Here is a 21,504-nt window from a genome sequence, read left to right on the forward strand (position 1 = left end):
CATTTTTAACCAGAATAATTCAACTAAACTTTTAATTAAATTATATGCATTTCTACAAAGCAAATTTGGCAAGTCCATCAGTTAGCAGGTAAAGATGATGCCCCCCATTGGGCAGAGCTCCAGCGTGAGGCAGCCCTCCTCATCCTTTCCCCACAAGAGTATAATCACTGACTATTATCTTATAGGGTTCAATAGCTTGGCATCAATGTTGAATCAGATCTTTTGCTCAAATGGTTTCCCATCTATGCGTATTTGCCAGCGTCATGCATGGGTAGTTGAGCTGATGCCTGTACCTATTGAAGTAAGCATTGAAGAAATTGTAAAACATCTTTTTCCACAAAATGTTATTCTGTGCTGGATCAGTCGTCCAATAGCTCATGGATAATTTGTGGGCAACTGTAAACATCATGAACAAGAATGCTGTTCCTTTAGTGCTGACTGCAAAATCAGGGTCAATGAGCAAGAGGCCATAAATATAATAGCTCAAAAGGAAGGAGTTTTTTCCCATTCAATTAGACTATAGGCTAGAAGCAGCCACAGCATTTCAGAAAAAATAGTAAATAACCATTTGAAGAAAATATTAGATGGCATTGGAAAGGAATTATGGAACCAGCATTAGGAATATTGGCTCTAGTTCAGAAGGTAGTATCATTACAGACAGATGCACGTACACCAACATTTCAGAGATAATTTTTTAATTTTTTATTTTGTGATTCCGAAGATTTCTATTTTCCAATTTAATCTTACATTGTGTTTTCTACCACCACAGGACCATGAAGCAAATATTACACAAGTTCAATAGGAAATACTACATTAAGGGCATGAGATTTGTGGCATTGAGTTTCTGTGGTTTCCTTCACAGCACCATAGCTGAAAGTTCATAAATACATTTTTTACACAGTAAGCAAATAAACAGTGCCTTTTTCAATTCAGCAGCATTCAAGTAATAGATGTATCCATCAAGGTAACTTTACGATATGTGGCCAACAGGTTCACCACAGATGTGTTTCCCGTATTTCTGCAATAACCTGGCTGGCTCGTAGTAAGGCCTTTAGCATGTCTGCAGCCTCCTTCCTGCGTTGGGCCATAACCTCGGATTCAGTAAGAAGGTCTTCCAGCAACATTGACTTGTAGAGTTGACCAACCAATTCACTTTGGAGATTGTCCTTCACATAATTGACGAGGAAATTCATCACAGCCTTTGGCACACTGTCCTGGATGTTTTTTCTCACAATCAGAAAATAGGACTTAATGAGTCGTGCGATGACTTCACAATCTCGCTTCTCCCGCGCGGAGAGTTTACGTGAGACAGGAACACGCACATCCAGGAAATTTACAGCAGGTCCTCTATGAGGGCTGCCAGGAGCCACGGGCAGCCTAGGTTTTTCTTCAGATGGTCCTTCGTCTGGCTTTGATACAGATGCTTTTAACATGCCTCTCCAATTTCCAGTTGTTGCTCCATCTGGATTCCCATTCGGTACCTGAACTGCTTTACCTGAAACCTTATCTCGAGACAAAGAGTGTGAATCCCTTGCTAAACGGTTACGCCTTTGCTCCTCGATGTTACTGTTTAAAACACTACAGGCGACTTCCGGGTGCGGCGATGACCAGATGAGTCGCATGTTTCGGCAGCTCCCGGTGAAACGGACTTTTGGGCTCTTGATAGGAGCCCCAACGGCAATTTTGACGGTTAAAAACACTGTGCGGTAAACCAGAAGGGAATCCCCCCTGGATACGGATGAAAAAAGGAGGAGAAAGTGGCCGGATTGCAGTGGATCCTTTAGAACAGCGGCAAGGAAGGCAAGCAAAAACCAAGATGGCGTCGGAAGGTGGCAGTTTAACATGGGGCCCTGAACAACAAGAGTTCTTGAAATGCTGTGTGGAAGAGCTCAAAAAGGAAATGAAGAAAGAGCTGTTGGCCCCGATACTACAGGCGATCGAAGGGCTAAAGGAGGAACAAAAGACCCAGGAGCGGGAGCTTCGGGTCGTGAAGGCAAAGGCAGCCAAGAATGAGGACGACATACAGGGCCTGGTGGTGAAGACGGAGACGCATGAGGCACATCAGAAACGATGTGTGGAAAGGTTGGAGGCACTGGAGAACAACGCAAGGAGGAACAACCTGAGGATTCTTGGTCTTCCTGAAGGTGTGGAGGGAGCGGACGTCGGGGCATATGTGAGCACAATGCTGCACTCGTTAATGGGAGCGGAGGCCCCGGCGGGTCCGTTGGAGGTGGAGGGAGCATACCGAGTGATGGCGCGAGGGCCGAGAGCAGGAGAAATTCCCAGAGCCATAGTGGTGAGATTCCTCCGTTTTAAGGATAGAGAAATGGTCCTTAGATGGGCAAAGAAAACTCGGAGCAGTAAATGGGAGAACGCGGTGATCCGCGTTTATCAAGACTGGAGTGCGGAGGTGGCGAGAAGGAGGGCGAGCTTTAATCGGGCCAAGGCGGTGCTTCATAAAAAGAAGATAAAATTTGGAATGCTGCAACCGGCAAGACTGTGGGTCACATATCGAGGGAGGCACCACTACTTTGAGACGGCGGATGAAGCGTGGACTTTTATTGTGGAAGAAAAACTGGAATGAGCGGGTTATTAAAAAGAACGTTTGAACAAAGTGGTGGGGCAAATGTGGGGGGCAAAGAGGGGGGTTAAAAAGGGGGGAAAGAGGAGTTTTATGTACTAATCCTGCGATGTGGTAACTTTTCTCTCTTCCACAGGTGGTGATGGGGGAGGAGGGGAGGGGGAGGAGATGGGGCGTTGGCCATTGGGAGCGGGGCCAAGGGAGAAGCGCGGGCTTGGTTCCCGCGCTATGATAATCATGGCGGGAATAGAGAAGCAGGAAGGAGGGGGCGTCGCACGGTGCGAGCCGAGGTCACGGGGGGAAGCCGAGGTCGGCCAGAGTTTGCTGACTTCTGGGAGCAACATGGGGGGAGTAATTACGCTAGCGGGGGATCTAGCTGGGGGGGGGGTGGGAGGGGGGAATTACTGGGTTGCTGCTGCTGGGGAGAGGGGGGAGCTGGTATGGGAGGGGATGGGCGGGGGGGGGCACCGCCTGGGGGAGATACAGCTGCGTGGGAACCGGGTGAGGAGCTGGAAAAAGGTGATGGCTAATCGACAAGGGGGGGGGGGGTAGGAAGCCCCCCAACCCGGCTGATCACGTGGAACGTGAGAGGGCTGAACGGGCCGATAAAGAGGGCACGGGTACTCGCACACCTTAAGAAACTTAAGGCAGATGTGGTTATGTTACAGGAAACGCACCTGAAACTGATAGACCAGGTTAGGCTACACAAAGGATGGGTGGGGCAGGTGTTCCATTCGGGGCTAGATGCGAAAAACAGGGGGGTGGCTATATTAGTGGGGAAGCGGGTAATGTTCGAGGCAAAGACTATAGTGGCGGATAACGGGGGCAGATACGTGATGGTGAGTGGCAAACTACAGGAGGAGACGGTGGTTTTGGTAAACGTATATGCCCCGAACTGGGATGATGCCAATTTTATGAGGCGGATGCTAGGACGCATTCCGGACCTAGAGATGGGAAAGCTGATAATGGGGGGAGATTTTAATACGGTGTTGGAACCAGGGCTGGATAGGTCGAAGTCCAGGACTGGAAGGAGGCCGGCAGCAGCCAAGGTACTTAAAGATTTTATGGAGCAGACGGGAGGTGTAGACCCGTGGAGATTTAGCAGACCTAGGAGTAAGGAGTTCTCGTTTTTCTCCTATGTCCATAAAGTCTACTCGCGAATAGACTTTTTTGTGCTGGGAAGGGCGTTGATCCCGAAGGTGAGGGGAACGGAGTATACGGCTATAGCCATTTCGGATCACGCTCCACACTGGGTAGACTTGGAGATAGGGGAGGAAACAGGAGGGCGCCCACCCTGGAGAATGGACATGGGACTAATGGCAGATGAGGGGGTGTGTCTAAGGGTGAGGGGGTGCATTGAAAAGTACTTGGAACTCAATGATAATGGGGAGGTTCAGGTGGGAGTGGTCTGGGAGGCGTTGAAGGCGGTGGTTAGAGGGGAGCTGATATCAATAAGGGCACATAAAGGGAAGCAGGAGAGTAAGGAACGGGAACGGTTGCTGCAAGAACTTTTGAGGGTGGACAGACAATATGCGGAAGCACCGGAGGAGGGACTGTACAGGGAAAGGCAAAGGCTACATGTAGAATTTGACTTGCTGACTACGGGCACTGCAGAGGCACAATGGAGGAAGGCGCAGGGTGTACAGTACGAATATGGGGAGAAGGCGAGCAGGTTGCTGGCACACCAATTGAGGAAAAGGGGAGCAGCGAGGGAAATAGGGGGAGTGAGGGATGAGGAAGGAGAGATGGAGCGGGGAGCGGAGAGAGTGAATGGAGTGTTCAAGACATTTTATAAAAAATTATATGAAGCTCAACCCCCGGATGGGAGGGAGAGAATGATGGGCTTCTTGGATCGGCTGGAATTTCCCCAAGGTGGAAGACCAGGAAAGGGTGGGACTGGGAGCACAGATCGAGGTAGAAGTGGTGAAAGGAATTAGGAGCATGCAGGCGGGAAAGGCCCCGGGACCGGATGGATTCCCAGTCGAATTCTATAGAAAATATGTGGACATGCTCGCCCCGGTATTGACGAGGACCTTTAATGAGGCAAAGGAAAGGGGACAACTGCCCCCGACTATGTCTGAAGCAACGATATCGCTTCTCTTAAAGAAGGAAAAGGACCCGCTACAATGCGGGTCCTATAGACCTATTTCCCTCCTAAATGTAGATGCCAAGATCCTGGCCAAGGTAATGGCAATGAGAATAGAGGAATGTGTCCCAGGGGTGGTCCACGAGGACCAAACTGGGTTTGTGAAGGGGAGACAGCTGAACACGAATATACGGAGGCTGTTAGGGGTAATGATGATGGCCCCACCAGAGGGGGAAACGGAGATAGTAGTGGCGATGGATGCCGAGAAAGCATTTGATAGAGTGGAGTGGGATTATTTGTGGGAGGTGTTGAGGAGATTTGGTTTTGGAGAGGGGTATGTTAGATGGGTGCAGCTGTTGTATCGGGCCCCGATGGCGAGCGTGGTCACGAATGGACGGGGATCTGCATATTTTCGGCTCCATAGAGGGACAAGGCAGGGATGCCCTCTGTCCCCATTATTGTTTGCACTGGCGATTGAGCCCCTGGCGATAGCGTTGAGGGGTTCCAAGAAGTGGAGGGGAGTACTTAGGCGAGGAGAAGAACACCGGGTATCTTTGTATGCGGACGATTTGCTACTATACATGGCAGACCCGGCGGAGGGGATGCCAGAAATAATGCGGATACTTGGGGAGTTTGGGGATTTTTCAGGGTATAAATTGAACATGGGGAAAAGTGAGTTGTTTGTGGTGCATCCAGGGGAGCAGAGTAGAGAAATAGAGGCCCTACCGTTGAGGAAGGTAACAGGGGACTTTCGTTACCTGGGGATCCAGATAGCCAAGAATTGGGGCACATTGCATAGGTTAAATTTAACGCGGTTGGTGGAACAAATGGAGGAGGATTTTAAGAGATGGGATATGGTATCCCTGTCACTGGCAGGGAGGGTGCAGGCGGTTAAGATGGTGGTCCTCCCGAGATTCCTCTTTGTGTTTCAGTGCCTCCCGGTGGTGATCACGAAGGCTTTTTTTTTATAAAAAGGATTGAAAAGAGCATCATGGGTTTTGTGTGGGCCGGGAAGACCCCGAGAGTGAGGAAGGGATTCTTACAGCGTAGCAGGGATAGGGGGGCGGCTGGCACTACCGAGCCTAAGTGAGTATTATTGGGCCGCTAATATTTCAATGGTGAGTAAGTGGATGGGAGAGGAGGAGGGAGCGGCGTGGAAGAGATTAGAGAGGGCGTCCTGTAGGGGGACTAGCCTACAGGCTATGGTGACAGCCCCATTGCCGTTCTCACCGAGGAACTACACCACAAGCCCGGTGGTGGTGGCTACACTGAAGATTTGGGGACAGTGGAGACGGCATAGGGGAAAGACTGGAGCCTTGGGGGGGTCCCCGATAAGAAACAACCATAGGTTTGCCCCGGGGGGAATGGATGGGGGATATGGAATGTGGCAAAGAGAAGGAATAACGCAACTGAAAGATCTGTTTGTGGATGGGAAGTTCGCGAGTCTGGGAGCGCTGACCGAGAATTATGGGTTGCCCCAAGGGAATGCATTCAGGTATATGCAACTGAGGGCTTTTGCGAGGCAACAGGTGAGGGAATTCCCGCAGCTCCCGACACAAGAGGTGCAGGACAGAGTGATCTCAAAGACATGGGTGGGGGATGGTAAGGTGTCAGATATATATAGGGAAATGAGGGACGAAGGGGAGACTATGGTAGATGAACTAAAAGGGAAATGGGAAGAAGAGCTGGGGGAGGAGATCGAGGAGGGTATGTGGGCAGATGCCCTAAGCAGGGTAAACTCGTCGTCCTCGTGTGCCAGGCTAAGCCTGGTTCAGTTTAAGGTATTACACAGGGCGCATATGACTGGAGCACGGCTCAGTAAATTTTTTGGGGTGGAGGATAGGTGTGCGAGGTGCTCGAGAAGCCCAGCGAATCATACCCATATGTTTTGGTCATGCCCGGCACTACAGGGGTTTTGGATGGGGGTGACAAAGGTGCTTTCAAAAGTAGTGGGGGTCCGGGTCGAACCAAGCTGGGGGTTGGCTATATTTGGGGTTGCACAAGAGCCGGGAGTGCAGGAGGAGAGAGAGGCCGATGTTTTGGCATTTGCGTCCCTAGTAGCCCGGCGCAGGATATTGTTAATGTGGAAAGAAGCCAAGCCCCCGGGGGTGGAGACCTGGATAAATGACATGGCAGGGTTTATAAAGCTAGAGCGGATTAAGTTCGTTCTAAGGGGGTCGGCTCAAGGGTTCACCAGGCGGTGGCAACTGTTCGTCGAATACCTCGCAGAAAGATAGATGGAATGGAAAAAAGGCAGCAGGAGCAGCCCAGGAACGGGGGGGGGGGGGGTGGAGGGAGGAACCAGAAGGACTCTCAGGGTTGTTAATATATACTGTATAATATGTATAGGTCGTTGCGACAGATAATTATATATTGGACTGTTAAATTATATTTTTGGAGAGTGTTACTTGTGATAAGGCAGTTGCCAATTAGGGTTAGTTTTCATTTTTGTTATTTATTATTTATTCATTTTTTGTTTATAAAATAGGTCATTGTTATTTGTGTTGTTATAATATTGTGTAAAGGATGCACAATGTACTGTGTTGGTTGACCAAAAATTTTCAATAAAATATTTATAAAAAAAAAATACAACACCACAGGCATCTGCAAAATCAGGGTGTTTTGTGTTGATGTATGCAAGCTCAATGGCTACCAGATTGTGAACCATATCATTAGTAACAGGTAATCTCCTGCGCAATAGTGATGTCACAACCTCTACTATGGCATCATGGAGTTTTGGAAAACGGAGCAATTCCTGTGTACTGTATGTGCTGCAATGTTGTATAATCCTTTGCATTTCCTCATGGACCAATTCAACACATCGCAAGCTGGGCTCCTCCAGGCGTTTGATTTGTCGTTTCACTAACAACTCAAAAGAGACTTCGGGAACAAAAAGTGCTGGACGTGGGCCAGTGGCGTTTCGAATTGCAGTGAGAATGTCAATAGTGTTGAGACCACCCAAAGCATCTTCCTATTCTAAAGTACGTCCAAATGTTTCATGAAAAATGTAGCATATTCTCGCTCCTCCACAAAGTTCCGAAGTTTCAATGTATTTTGCTGTTCCCTCAATTGTGTGGCAATATTCTGCTGCAAACTTCGTGATGAGCTGCAGCAATGTTGCACTCTTGTCTTCCACTGGTTCGCCATAGCTGTTCAGTAAAGACTGATACTGAGCAGCCAGGACATTTATCCTGGTCTTAAGCTCTGGCAAGCAATCTCGGATATGGTGCATTAGTAATCTATTCAAAGTTTTGGCCAAATGCTTAGTTCCATTTCTGTTAGCAAGAGAGGGGTATTTCTTTTGTAGAAAAGCATGTTCATCCTTTAAAGCATCTGCCACAATTTTCTTATTGTTGATGTCTAGCTGACTCCTTCTGACAATTCCAATGATACCTAATTTGACTTGAATAACTCTTCCCAAAAGCACATCCATAGCATCAGTGCCAGCATCCATAAGGTCCAGTTTTGTGATAACAGCAAGTGTTCGCCGCCCTTCTGGATCTGCCTCTCTGGCAATTTTGAGTGACTCCGAGGTTGCCATGTCAGTATTGGCAGCAGTGACAGATAAGATGATTGAGTTTGGATTGCTGATATATCGCAGTATCAGATCTTTTATCTGCAGCTCTATGTCTCGAGGTTGGTCACCCACTGGTACCTTTGTCAATCCAGGAAGGTCGACAAGCGTCAGGTTAACCACGTGTGGTGAGAAGATCCTAAGGTGAATTGGTTCAGCACTAATACCCTTATTGCCACCAGAAACTCGTTCTGTCTCATTTTCTATTTCTTGCCTAATTTCATCAAAGTCAGAGTAGATCTTGTGCTTTGTGTGATGAAATGTTCCCCATTCTTCTGCATCAATTCCATCATCATCTCCAGCTGCTTTCCGCTGTTCCTCAGGGGAAATATTCACTAGCTGCAGAATCAATGGCCTTTGAGTGACAATACCGGTACCTCGGAGGAGCAAGTCTCTTCCCACCAGACTCTCCAGCACTGAGCTTTTTCCACTGGGTCCCCACCACCACGATCTGCGGCAGCTGGATGATATCGGCCCCGACCGTGTTAAACACTTCCTGCAGCTTGTTGATGACGGGAATCAGCGCCTCCATCGCTGCTCGGTGTTCAGAGAGCGGGTGTCCGGTTGTGGACGCTCTCGCCGAGGACGGTTGACCCGCACTTCAAACCGTCACCATCACCGGCCGCGGATGGTGGATGGGTTGGCGGGCAGGTCGGTGGGGGCAGCGGGCGACGAACAGGCCATCTCCTGGGCTGGTCACGATCGCCACTGCCCATTTCAGAGATTATTAAAGCACTCTGGTACAACATGCCTCTTGTACAATCTTTTCCTATTGATATCAATATGCTAAAGTAAATGCAAGACCGATTATAGAAAAGCAGAGACTTTTATGCTGGTCTCCATCTGGGGAAAGCAATAAAATGCCAAATTGAAAAGCAAAACAAGAAATTACCATCTTTTAAATGATGGGCGGTACAGTGGTTAGCACTGCTGCCTCACGGCACCAAGGACCCGGGGTTGATCCCAGCCCCGGGTCACTGTCCGTGTGGAGTTTGCACATTCTCCCCGTGTCTGCACGGGTCTCACCACCACAACCCAAAGATATGCAGGGTACGTGGATTGGTCACGCTAAATTTCCCTTAATTGGAAAAAAATAATTGGGTTCATAAATTTTTTTTAAAAAATCTTTTAAATGTCAAATGGTCTTAAAAGTATACTTTGATTTTAAAATCTTTGCTAACATGGAACAGGAGCAAAATTATTTTTTAATTTTGACAAAAACAAACACCAAATCTCACCTGGGTCTCCTATATCATGTGGGACTACATTTGCCGTATTCACTTTTGCCAATCTACCATTCATCAAGTGTATGCGCTGTGTATTGTCCTCCTTCAATACAGCAGCAGCTAAAAAAAAGATACATTTACTGTGAAATTTTTAATGTATCACAATAAATTGCCTAATAGCCCCATAAAATCTGAAATGTTACACATTTTGGATTTGCACAATATTCCCTCAGGTTCAGTGTCAGCAAACTCTTCCACTGGTTGAAACCACGGGCGTCATTCTCCGACCCCCCGCCGGGTCGGAGAATGGCCGTTGGCCGCCGTGAATCCCGCCCCCGCCGAAGTCTCCGCTCCCGGAGATTGGGCGGGTGCGGGAATCCGGCCGCGCCGGTTGGCGGAACCCCCCGCTGGATTCTCCGGCTCGGATGGGCCGAAGTCCCGCCCAGGAATTGCCTGTCCCGCCGGCGTAAATCAAACCTGGTATTTACCGGCGGGACCAGGCGGCGTGGGCGGGCTCCGGGGTCCTGGGGGGGGGGGGGGCGCGGGGCGATCTGACCCCAGGGGGGTGCCCACACGGTGGCCTGGCCCGCGATCGGGGCCCACCGATCCGCGGGCGGGCCTGTGCCGTGGGGGCACTCTTTCCCTTCCGCCTCCGCTACGGCCTCCACCATGGCGGAGGCGGAAGAGACTCTCCCCACTGCGCATGCGCGGGAAACTGACAGCGGCCGCTGACGCTCCCGCGCATGCGCTGGGAAACTGACAGCGGCCGCTGACGCTCCCGCGCATGCGCCGCATTTCCGCGCCAGCTGGCGGGGCAACAAACGCCATTTCCGCCAGCTGGCGGGGCGGAAATCCCTCCGGCGTCGGCCTAGCCCCTCAATGTTGGGGCTAGGCCGCCAAAGATGCGGAGACTTCCGCACCTTTGGGCCGGCGCGATGCCCGTCTGATTGGCGCCGGCTTTGGCGCCAGTCGGCGGGCATCCCGCCGTTGGGGGAGAATTTCGCCACACATTCCTTACAAATTCCTACTCTCAAAAATCTAATCATGCAATCAAGTGACACAGGGCTCATGACACTGAAGCCCCTTGTGTCAATAATGTGGTCACATGCCCGCAAGCATTTCTCCCACCTTCAAGAACAAGAAACATGAATGAGACAAAGTAAACTGTAAACCAACAATTTGGTTTATTTGGAGTTATAAGTGGTTAGCACTGCTGCCTCACAGCACCAGAGACCCGGGTTCAATTCTAGCCTTGGGTGACTGTGTCGAGTACACTTTCTCCCAGTGTCTGCCTGGGTTTCCTCGCATCTGAAGGATGTCATTTATGAGTGCATCACTCCATACAGGTTGAGCACCCCTTATCCGAAATGCTTGGGGCTGTGTGTGTCGGATTTCGGAACATAATGTGATAATGCGCATGTGCGGCACGTCACGACCTGTGCATCGCCCGGGAACCATCCCAAAACCTTGTGGGATTTCCCACTCGTGAGGTTATGTCGGCATTCGAAAAAAAGTGTGGATGTGGGTATTTTTCAATTCTTGGAATTTCGGAGAAGGGATGCTCAACCTGTAGTAGGAATGGAATTCTCATTGAGGTGACAGTGCAACCAGCCTACTGATATAAATCTATTAACTATAATTGACAAACAATTTTTAAAGTCACTTTCACATGTCACTGCTAGAAACTTCAATAACTAGCCAGATAAAAAATACATATTGTTAGAGTTGGTTCGTAAAATTAGTTTCTTCCAATTATAATGTAAATGCCCCAAGGGCGTCATGGTGGTGCAGCGGTTAGCGCTGCTGCCTCACGGCACAGAGGACCCGGGATTGACCCCGGCCCCAGGTCACCGCCCATGTGGAGTTTGCACATTCTCCCAGTGTCTGCGTGAGTCTCACCCCCACAACCTAAAGATGTGCAGGGTAGGTGGACTGGCCAAGGTAAGTAAATGCCCAGAAAACAAGATTAATGGATAAAACTAGCTCACGTATGTTATAAATATATTACAATAGTTCATGGAAATAATAGAATTCAATAGTACAATTAAAGCAGTACAGTTAGCAGGACACAGCTTACTGGAATATTGATCCCCTGAACAAATACCATTTGCATTGCAGTGGTCTTCTGAATTTTTTGTAACTCTCAAGATCAGGCAATTATTCTAGTTCCATAAAGTTTAAAACACTTTAGTTTCTGAAAGGTACACCAGAGTTGATATTACATACCAATATCATACTGCAGACTAAGTTCCAGTTTGGGCCAGAGCATGATTAATGCAAATGATGCATAAAAATGAACATCATATGTATTGTACATTCGATACTCCTGTCCTACAATACAAAAGAAACCCATTTTACACTCTCTACAGCACCTGAATAGTCATTTCAGCAACAAAGAACAGTAGATAATTTAGTAGATTCTTCCCATGCACGTAAGTTTGTGTCAATTCACTAGATTTTACAAGACTACATGCAAAATTGAGACAATAGCAGAATCATTTACTCGTCAACAAAATCTATTTCACACATTTCAAAACATTCATTTGGTCAATTGTCCAATGCATTTAAAATGAGACCATTGATTCCTGAACTGTTCAGAAAATAAAACATTACTAAACTTGTCAACTTTAATATTGAAAATATGTGGAACTCAATTATTGGATTAGTCTCCAAGAGCTTATAACTTTAAAGCAGTTCACATAAGTGATGATGGCCACACCACAGACAATGATATGCACACCGTCAACTGAAAAATATACCTTCTAAATATGCAAAACGCCCATACTCCTTCAGCACTTTAGGTAGAGGTAGAATCCCGTCCTGAATAGTCAAGCCATTTGTTATATTTACATCATCAGTCACTTGGAGCCAAATTGTCCCGCCATCAGATATGAAGTACAGTTCATTAAATAAGGCTGACTTGTACCAGTCAGGTAACTGGCTGTAAAATTAACAGGAAAATGTGAACACCAAGATTCCAAACTTAAAGGTTTAGTTAAAAAAATGATTTGATTTTGTGTTGAAACCTAATAGTGTAAATGTTTGATAATTTCCACAAAATAAATGTGCTAAAGTTAGTTAACCAAAAAATATTCATAAGTTGAGCAGTATCCTTTAAATTAAATGGACATTCAATCTGGCTTTAATTGCAAGACAGATGAGGAAGAATTAATTTCAAGTACTTTAAGTTTTATCTTAAAAAAAAGATAGTGTTTACAATTTAACAACTTGCAAATATCAATTTATTCAAAGTTATAAAAATTCAGTAAAGCAAAGTGCAAACATAAAATTATATTTAGCCAATAGCAGGATCCAAAAATACAACTTTGCTGTGCAAGATCTCAATTGGTATGAATATTTATACAGAATACTAATATTTTTACGACTTATAGTTCTTCCTCGAGATCAGGAACTTGAGGGAAAGCACTCATCTGCAATGTTCCATGCTTATTTCCATTCTTTCCTTGGCACCTCCCCAACCCATCCATAAACTGTTTTGACATTTGCTCCACTCATTTGTCCTCATTATACTATTCGTCGCTTGACAGATTTAGTGTGTAATTATCGGTCTACAGATGTGCAAATTACTCAAAAATATAATCTAACTTTCCAAAAGGAATAAAAATTGCAGCTTCCCCAATAGTTTTGGGATGCACAATGTTGAATCAGCTCATCCTACTTGGACCCAGTGAAAGGTAAAAATGGGTCAAGTTCCGGATTAAAATCCATTGACCCCCATGCTGGAAGGTTTGTGTGAGAGACATCAAGCAAGGACACAAATAATATTTTCCACAGCTGACAAAAGTCACTGTCCAGGCTAAAACATAAAGGATAGCTTATTGGATAAAGTAGTAGATGATTCCTGCTGTCCCTGAAACTCAAGGAAAAAGTAGTAATCTCGCTTATATAATAGGAGAAAGATAAGATAAAGGGAAAGAATATAAACCCATTTATTAAAGAGCAATTGAGAAAACAAAGCACTATAATTACAATTTAATTTGTATATTCCAGTAAAATTGGAAATTTAGAGTGATATGTTCCTTTTCTTTCGACTGCCTTCATTTATTTTTTATTTCAACTCTTATTTTTTAAAAAACAGGTGATATATATAGTATATATTTGAAGTGAGACTTCACTTGTTTATCCTTTCAGGATACACTGATCCACCTATGCCCCTCATTCAGCTACTAGCACAGGATATTATAAGTGTAGGTATATTGATCCTACGAGGATCAATACACACAAGAACCTGGACAATAAATGCAGAATCGAAACAAGAGCATGGCACTTCCATTATATGTTCACCAATTTAGCTCCACCATGTCATGATGATTTAAGTACAGGTTCTGATGAGATCAGCATTTAACCCTTCCGTCAGAAAGATACAGAAACAATGTGCAAAATAATATTCAAGTTGATCACAACTATTGCAGTAAAGAAGCAGTTATTAATTTTGTCAGCAAAAAATCAATCAATTGCTTGGATGACAACGTGTGTGTGTGTGTGTGTGTGTGTGTGTGTGTGTGTGTGTGTGTGTGTGTGTGTGTGTATATATATATATATATATATATGGCACAAAATTAGACAATACATATGGTTTCATTTGTTTGCAAGCAATAGATTATAGGCAGTTTATTAGGTGTTATGAAATTGATGTTTCACCATAAAACGTTGCAATAAAGGACAAATTTATATATACACAATGCAAGTTTTCCTTCTGCAAAATATTGTAATATTTACCCATTTTTTAAAATTGGATCCTGCCAATCATTAATCTTTTGTTCCCAATCTCTGTAATGCGTTAGGGAGTAGTGACTCAGAGCAGGAGCAGCTTCCCCACTTGTCCCAAAAAAATGCGTGTACCGCCTAGAAACAGAATTTAACCAATGTTAAGATGTGCTATAAGTCATTACCATCTTAATGATGTAATCCAAAACAGGTTTAATTGAAACAACTAAAAATTAACTTGATTAAATATTTTGAAATAGCCATTTCCGTAGGTCCTAAATGCTGGTTGAACAGTTGAAATCCATGCACATGCAATTTGATGTGACAATTACTAACTCAAAATTTCTCTTCGAATCATTTCCATCAAACGATGGGTTTTGTTATAATGGCATATTTTAGTGACAGGTTAAATAAACATGAACTTTTGTGGTACATGATGATACACTAGAAAATATTCAAGGTTGCAGAACATTTAGGGCAGATTTGGAGAAAGATATAATAATACCTCAATAATTTAAGGCCCTTTATTCTTCATTAATGTTACTAAGTTCTCTAATCAAGCACCTTGCGCAGCTCGTTACAAACTAAATTTAAACTTTCCTGGTTTTCTTTTGACAATAAGCTCAACAATTTTAAATGAATCAAGGATAATGTCAAATGCATATTAATCAGTACATGGTTGAATCTGGTCAGGTGGCCGAGAGAATATATAGAGTAATATATCCATTAACAAAATAGCATTTGACACGACTACTGACTATTCAGTGAAAGCATTTAGCCAATGGAAAACAAAGATGTGATTTCAAGGGATTTTAACTAGTTCAAGTTTACCAAGTTCAAACAAGCTATTCTTAAATAAAAACAGAAATTGCTCGGTAAACTCAGCAGGACTGGCAGCATCAGTGGAGAGAAACAGGGTTAACGTTTTGGGTCTAAAACCCTCTCATGGAAATGCATGGGAGTAGTGAGTATGATTCGGGACACCCAAATTTCATTTATGCACAAGGGAATGTCCAGATGAGCTGAGCTCTCAAGCAGAAAAAGACAGAAGATTTTTAAATTTTAATATATTAAGGAGGATTAATACTTTAGATGTAAAGCCTCTAGTTTTGACTGAGCATAAAAGCAAGAGAATTTACAAAATAGATAGATGAACTCGAGGTAAAATCGAAACCGGTAGGAATGTTTCCTCCCATACTACATGGAAGAAACTAAAGCATACAAGTGCAATATCAATTTTTAAACAAAAAATACATCATTATCAATTTTGTGCTGGTCTTGTTACAAAGACAATAACAGACAAGGATCATCAACTTCTCCATTAAACATATTTTCTTGAATAGAAGAACAATTGAATGCTAGGCATTTGAAAGGTTTATAATTGATAAGGAGGTGATATTGATCATGCAGTCTGAAAAGGCACCTTGCCAATGGGATGTATCCAAAGATACGGAGGAAAGTGAGACTAGAAATTGTCGAGACGTTGGCCATGTTTTTTCAGTCTTCCTAAGATTCAGGGATGGTGCCAGAGGACTGGAGAATTGCAAATGTTACACCATTGTTCAAAGAAAAAAAAGAGTGCAAAGAGAAACACAGCAACTACAGGCCAGTCAATTTAACTTCAGTGGTGGGGAAGCTTCAAGAAATAATAAATAATGATGAAATGAATAATAATGAAATGAATAGTCACTTGGCAAATGCAGATTAATTAAGGAAAGCCAGCAGCATGGATTTGATATGGGCAAATCATGTTCATCTAACTTGGAATTTTATAAAAAGGAAACAGAGAAGGTCGATAAGGTTAATACTGTTGACGTGGTGTACTCAGACTTCCGAAAGGCATTTGATACAGTGCCACACAGACCTGTGAGCAATGCTATAGCTCATGGAATAAAATGGACAGTTACAACATGGATACGAAATTGGTCAAGTGGCAGGAAAGGACATTCCTTGGGCTGGAGGAAGGTTTGTAGTGCAGGTCCCCAGCAGTCGGTGTTGTGACCCCCGCTGTTCACGAGTAATATTAATGACCTAGACCTCTGTGCACTGGGCACAATTTCAAAATTTGTGATTGATATGAAACTTGAAAACATTGCGAACTGTGAGGGAGATAGTGTAGAACTGCAAAAGAGTACAGACAAGTTGGTGGAATGGACCAACAAGCGGTAGATGGAAGTTCAATCTGGGGAAATACAAGTGATCTATTTTGGTAGGAAAAACATGAAAAGACAATTAAAAAAAAGGATACAATTCTAAGTATGGTGCAGGATCAGAGGGAATGGGTGTATTTTTTCTTATTTGTTCAGAGGACGTAGGCGTCGCAGGCGGTGCCAGCATTTATTGCCCATCCCCAATTGCCCTCAAGAGGCAGTTAAGAGTCAACCACATTGCTATGGGTCTAAAGTCACATATAGGCCAGACCAGGTGAGGATGGCCGATTTCCTTCCCTAAAGGACATTAGTGAACCAGATGGGTTTTTATGACAATGGTTTCATGGCCACCACTAGGCTCTTAATTCAAGATTTGTATTGAATTCAAATTTCATCATCTGCAGTCGCAGGATTTGAACCTGGGACCCCAGAATACTCGGTCTCTGGATTACTAGTCCAGTGACAATATCACTACGCCACTGCCTCCCCTTAAAGTGCATAAGTCGTTGGACAGGTTTAGAGAGCAATTGCAGTAGATAAGGAGAAACTGTTCCCATTGGTGGAAGGATCAAGAACCAGGGGACAAAGAGTTAAGGTATTTGTCAAAAGGTGTAATGGATACAGGAGGAGGCACTATTTCATGAAGCAAATGGTGAAGATCTGGAATGCACTGCCTGAGAGTGCAGTGGAGGCAGATTCAATTGAGGCATTCAAAAAAGTGAACTAGATTATCTGAAATAGAAAAACATGCAGGGTTACAAAGAGAAGACAGGGGGATGGCAGTAGGTGTACTGCTCATTAGGAGAGCTGGTAAAGACATGGGCCGAACGTTCACCTGTGCTGCAACAATTCAGTGATTCTGTAAAATGTCATGCCATATGAAGAGTAGGTTACGTTATGTACATTTAAGCTGAAAAGTACTTAGGTTTAGGTAAAAGGATAAAGAGAAATCTTACAGAATCTTCTGAGATGGTGAACTGGGTAGAATCTGATGATATAGCCAACTGGGCAGATAGTCTTTCCTCGTTCTGCGCTAACCAAAAACAAAATACACCAGCCTGACCAAGGAAAATACATTCGCAGAAAAAATGGATGTGATCTTTAACTTTTTTGTTTATTTTCTTACCTTGCATGCTCCTTCTCCCTTGATCCAAAATGGATTTTGGGCATATCCCACGCAAGACAGAATTCAACAACATTTTGATTTTTTGATGGAACAATGCAGGTAGCTACAATTGCTGCTGCAGTGACCTGCCCTTTCTCTGTCGGTTTACATTTTCCTAGGTGCACAATCAAAAATACACTTTCAATTCATTGTTGCATGGATTAAATCAGTCTGGGGTTTTCTTAGCAAACCTTTGCAAAAGCAGTTGATAAATTGCTTACAGGAAACAGATGCCATTCTCTGGATGATGACGACAGAAGTATTGCTCACTGTATGACTGCCATTTTGGTTTCCAAACACCAAGTTACATGGAAAACACAGGGGCCGGGAAGTGTTGACGCCGGCTTAAAATTACCCGGTGTCAATGGGCCTCCTGGCACATCGATTCAGCGGTTCTCAGGGGGCCAGCACGGCGCTGGAGTGCCCCTTGCAGCTCCGGCACCGATATACAGCCCTGTACGGCCGGCTCGGGTCCACGCATGCGCGCACCGGTCGTCTCCGTGCCGGCGCATGCGAGTGGTGGCGGAGACCTACAGCGGGCCAGCGCGGAAGGAGGTAGGCTCCCGCCAATCGGTAGCCCCCGATTGCAGGCCTGAACACTGTGGCGGCCTCCCCCGGAGTCAGATCCCCCTGCACCCCCCCCCACCAGGGCGGCCACGGGTCCGAGCTCCCGCCGGGTAGTACCAGGTTGGAACCACGCCGGCAGGACTAACCGGAACTCGGCGGGAATTCGGCCGGTCGACCGCGGGTGCCTCCTTCAGTGACCCCCAACTGGTGCCCCGTCGACCGCCCGGGCGCGATTGCCGCCGATTCTGCGGTCGCCGGAGAATTGCGTCCCGGCATCATGGCGGGAATTTCCCGATCACTGACGATTCCCCGACCCGCCCACGCTTGGATAATCCCGGCCAGGGTATTTTGGAATAGTTTTCAGTCTGTTGCATATAACTCCTCCCTCCTTTAGGTACCATGCTCTATGTTTTACAAACTCAAAATGCTGCAAATGTTGGAAATCGGAAATAAAAGCAGAAAATGCTAGAAATACTCAGCAATTAAATTTGGCAGTGTCTACAGAGAGAGAGAGAAATATAATGTTTCAGTTTGATGCCTTTTCATCAGGATGAGGAAAAGTTTGAAATCTAGCATATTTTAAGCAAATGAAAGGGCCGAGGCTTGGAAGTAGAACAAAAGGGAAGGTCTGCGGATAGGGTGCAATACAGGAGAGATTAAACAATGAGTAAATGGTGCAAGGCAAAAGGGAGTGAAAATGTGACAAGTAAAAAAAGAAAAGGTGAGTCGGCATGTTGTTAATGGGAGAATGATGAACAGCTGATACCCGAGAGCAAAGAATGAGAAAAACAAGACAGACCAAAACTTGGAAAGAAAAAGGAAAGAAAATGGGGATAGAGTTTGTGGTCTGAAATGGTTGAACTCAATGTTGACTCGGATAGGCAGTAAAGGGTCTAATCAAAAGATACAGTGCTGTTCCTCGAGCTTGCATTGAATTTTATTGGAACACTGTAGGAGGCATCAGATCGAGAGGTCAGTGCAAGAACGAGGTGCAGACTTAAATGGCAGGCTACTGGAAGCTTACAGATTGGACAGAGCTGTTTCGCAAATGGTCACCCAATCTGCTTTTTGTCTCCCCAGTGTGGAGTTTTCTCATCACTGATGCAGCTTGTTCTGAGTCTTTCCAGCATGTTCTGCTTTTATTTCTATGTTTTAAGTTTGGGTCAGATAAGCATTAATCTGGTATCAACTGAACTGTAGTTTTCTTCCCTGTGGCAAGGCCAGACTCCAAAAATGGTTAGTACAGTTTAACTTCCATAGACATAAAACCCTGCTGAAAGACACGGAAGTGGTCAAAAACGCCAACAAGTTTTCAGAACAATCTGTGAAGGCACTGGTATCTGGAAGATCAAGATTTACACTCACGTTGCGTGTCCTTTTTGCATCAATTATGTGCATCTCTGCACCTTTTCACCAGCTTATTTGCATTAGCACTTCACAAAGTCTCAGTTAATACCTTACTCGGATACATCTGCATTTATCAGAGGCAAGGAGGCCAAGAAAACAAAAGGATAAACATGCTAGTTTTAAAAGTTGCATTTATATAGGGCCTTTCACTAGCTCAGGGCACCCCAATGTGCTTTAGACCTAATTATGTATTTTTTGGAGTGCAGTCACCATCATATTGGCCAGGATACTGGAGAGGACGCCCTTATTTTTCTTCAGACGGTAGTACATGCAAGTATAAATAAAAATGAACTGCCTGGATTCAAAGGTCAAACTGTTTAGAGATTGTGGACATATGTGGCCCACTACATAATGTCTGACTGCTGCAATATTAAATAAACTTTTGTTTCTACTGGAGGGTAGTTGAATTTGCATTTTTTTGCTCTGTGAAATGTGCACTTGCAGAATTTGAATTTCGCTTGTGTTAAAAGAATGTTAATTTAGTTCAGTCTTTCACACTCAACAATGAATTAAAAACCATTTACGGAAGTTGATCAATAAATGTATTTAGTTATTTCACAAGACCTCCTACTGCATAAAGCTACTGGTAAAATTCTGCACAATAAGAAGGAATAGAAATTACTTATGTTTTACAAACTCAAATACTGCGATGATGGAAATCGGAAATAAATTACCAGGCTACATAAAAGCACCAAATGAAGTTTGCCAGATCAATGTAGGCCCAGAGACCTACGTTTTTCCTTTATTTTGAAGTTGGTAGTAACCCATATAAAACTATAAATATTTTGGTTATCAGTATTCAAATATTAAAAGTAGTATTTCTTTTGTTAAATTAATTTGCCTATGTGTGGTTCTTTAAAACAATGTCGTTCATCTTGAAATATATAATGTTGGATTATCTGATTCTGGCATCAAACGGCCAACGATTCACCGTTTTGCTGGGGACGAGCAGGAAGGCAGCGTGGAGCACCTGGCTCTAGCTGCCGATACGGCCCGGAGAATTGCCAGGTTCATGGCTGCACATGCGCACGACGGCGGCCGCGCTACATGGTGCCGGCCGCTCGCGGACTCAGCCCGCGAAATAGCCTCCCCCTTTGGTCAGCTCGCACCGCCGGACCACCCTCCCTTAGTGTCCCAAGCCCCTGATGAAGGCCCCCCCTGCCCGCGGATCGGCCCTCCCCCACCTGTAGCGCCGCTAGACTGAGTCCGCAGCCGCCACGCCGAGTTCATGACGGATGAGAACGCACGTGTCCCACGCCGTCGGGAACTTGGCCGGTCGGGGGCGGATCATTAGGGGGCGGGCCTCAGGCAATGTCCCGAGGCTGTCAATACGTGGTACGAGTATGCCGCTTTGGAGGGAGCGGCACATCGCGAAACGGCGCCGCCACCAAATCGGTCGGGAATTTTGAATCTCTGGCCCATCGCCAAAAGCGATTTTGCCATCACCGATCAGACTCCAACCCATAGTCTATGTTATGATTCAAGACCAGACCTCAACAGCAGCTTGGATATTGGACCAAAATCCCAATATTATAGTTTAGTTTGAAGACAGTGTGGAAAGAGGGTGGCATGGCAGCGTAGTGGGTAGCACTGCCGCCTCATGGGGCCAAAGACCCGGGTTCGATTCCGGCCCCGGGTCACTATCCATTGCACATTCACCCAGTGTCTGCGTGGGTCTCACCCCCCACAACCCAAATATGTGCAGGGTAGGCGGATTGGCCACGCTAAATTACCCCTTAATTAGAAAAGAAAACAGTGCTGAAAGAATATTTCGCTCCAGGAGCGATTGCAGAAATAGGGATTTGGTATTTTAAAACAAAACTTTATTATTTACACAATATTAAGGACTTCCGGTGGCAGCATGTACAGGGGAATTCGCATGCTGAGTGGCTCCTGCTGGAGGCATGCTTTTAGGAGTTTAAAGTCCGGTCCTAGAGGCAATTTGCGAATGATTGATTGAAAGAATATACAAGGAAGGCAAAGGATGGCAAAAGGATTAAGAAAAACAGCCATGAAGAAG

General features: G+C 45.2%; 2 protein-coding genes across 3 annotated transcripts in view; both read right to left on the reverse strand.

The window, feature by feature from the left end:
• Positions 1–21,504, reverse strand: part of gba2 (glucosidase, beta (bile acid) 2) — a 94,682-nt gene that overhangs the window by 34,921 nt on the left and 38,257 nt on the right. The window contains exons 7-12 of one of the 2 annotated variants that reach the window (XM_072497177.1): positions 17,472–17,625; positions 17,302–17,373; positions 14,208–14,333; positions 12,227–12,408; positions 11,694–11,798; positions 9,480–9,587 (exon numbers count right to left, since the gene is read on the reverse strand). In XM_072497177.1, the coding sequence (XP_072353278.1) occupies positions 9,480–9,587; positions 11,694–11,798; positions 12,227–12,408; positions 14,208–14,333; positions 17,302–17,373; positions 17,472–17,625 (747 nt within the window). The remainder of the gene's footprint in view (positions 1–9,479; positions 9,588–11,693; positions 11,799–12,226; positions 12,409–14,207; positions 14,334–17,301; positions 17,374–17,471; positions 17,626–21,504) is intronic. The other variant, XM_072497178.1, reaches the window with a different exon arrangement.
• LOC140409082 (dynamin-1-like protein) lies at positions 688–8,947 on the reverse strand. The gene is given in 3 exon segments (XM_072497179.1): positions 688–1,588; positions 7,266–8,671; positions 8,673–8,947. Coding segments are annotated over 3 exon segments (2,103 nt in total). The 5' UTR covers positions 8,774–8,947; the 3' UTR covers positions 688–992.

This window comes from Scyliorhinus torazame, chromosome 3, assembly GCF_047496885.1.
Source record: "Scyliorhinus torazame isolate Kashiwa2021f chromosome 3, sScyTor2.1, whole genome shotgun sequence".
NCBI classification, from domain to species: Eukaryota; Metazoa; Chordata; class Chondrichthyes; order Carcharhiniformes; family Scyliorhinidae; genus Scyliorhinus; species Scyliorhinus torazame.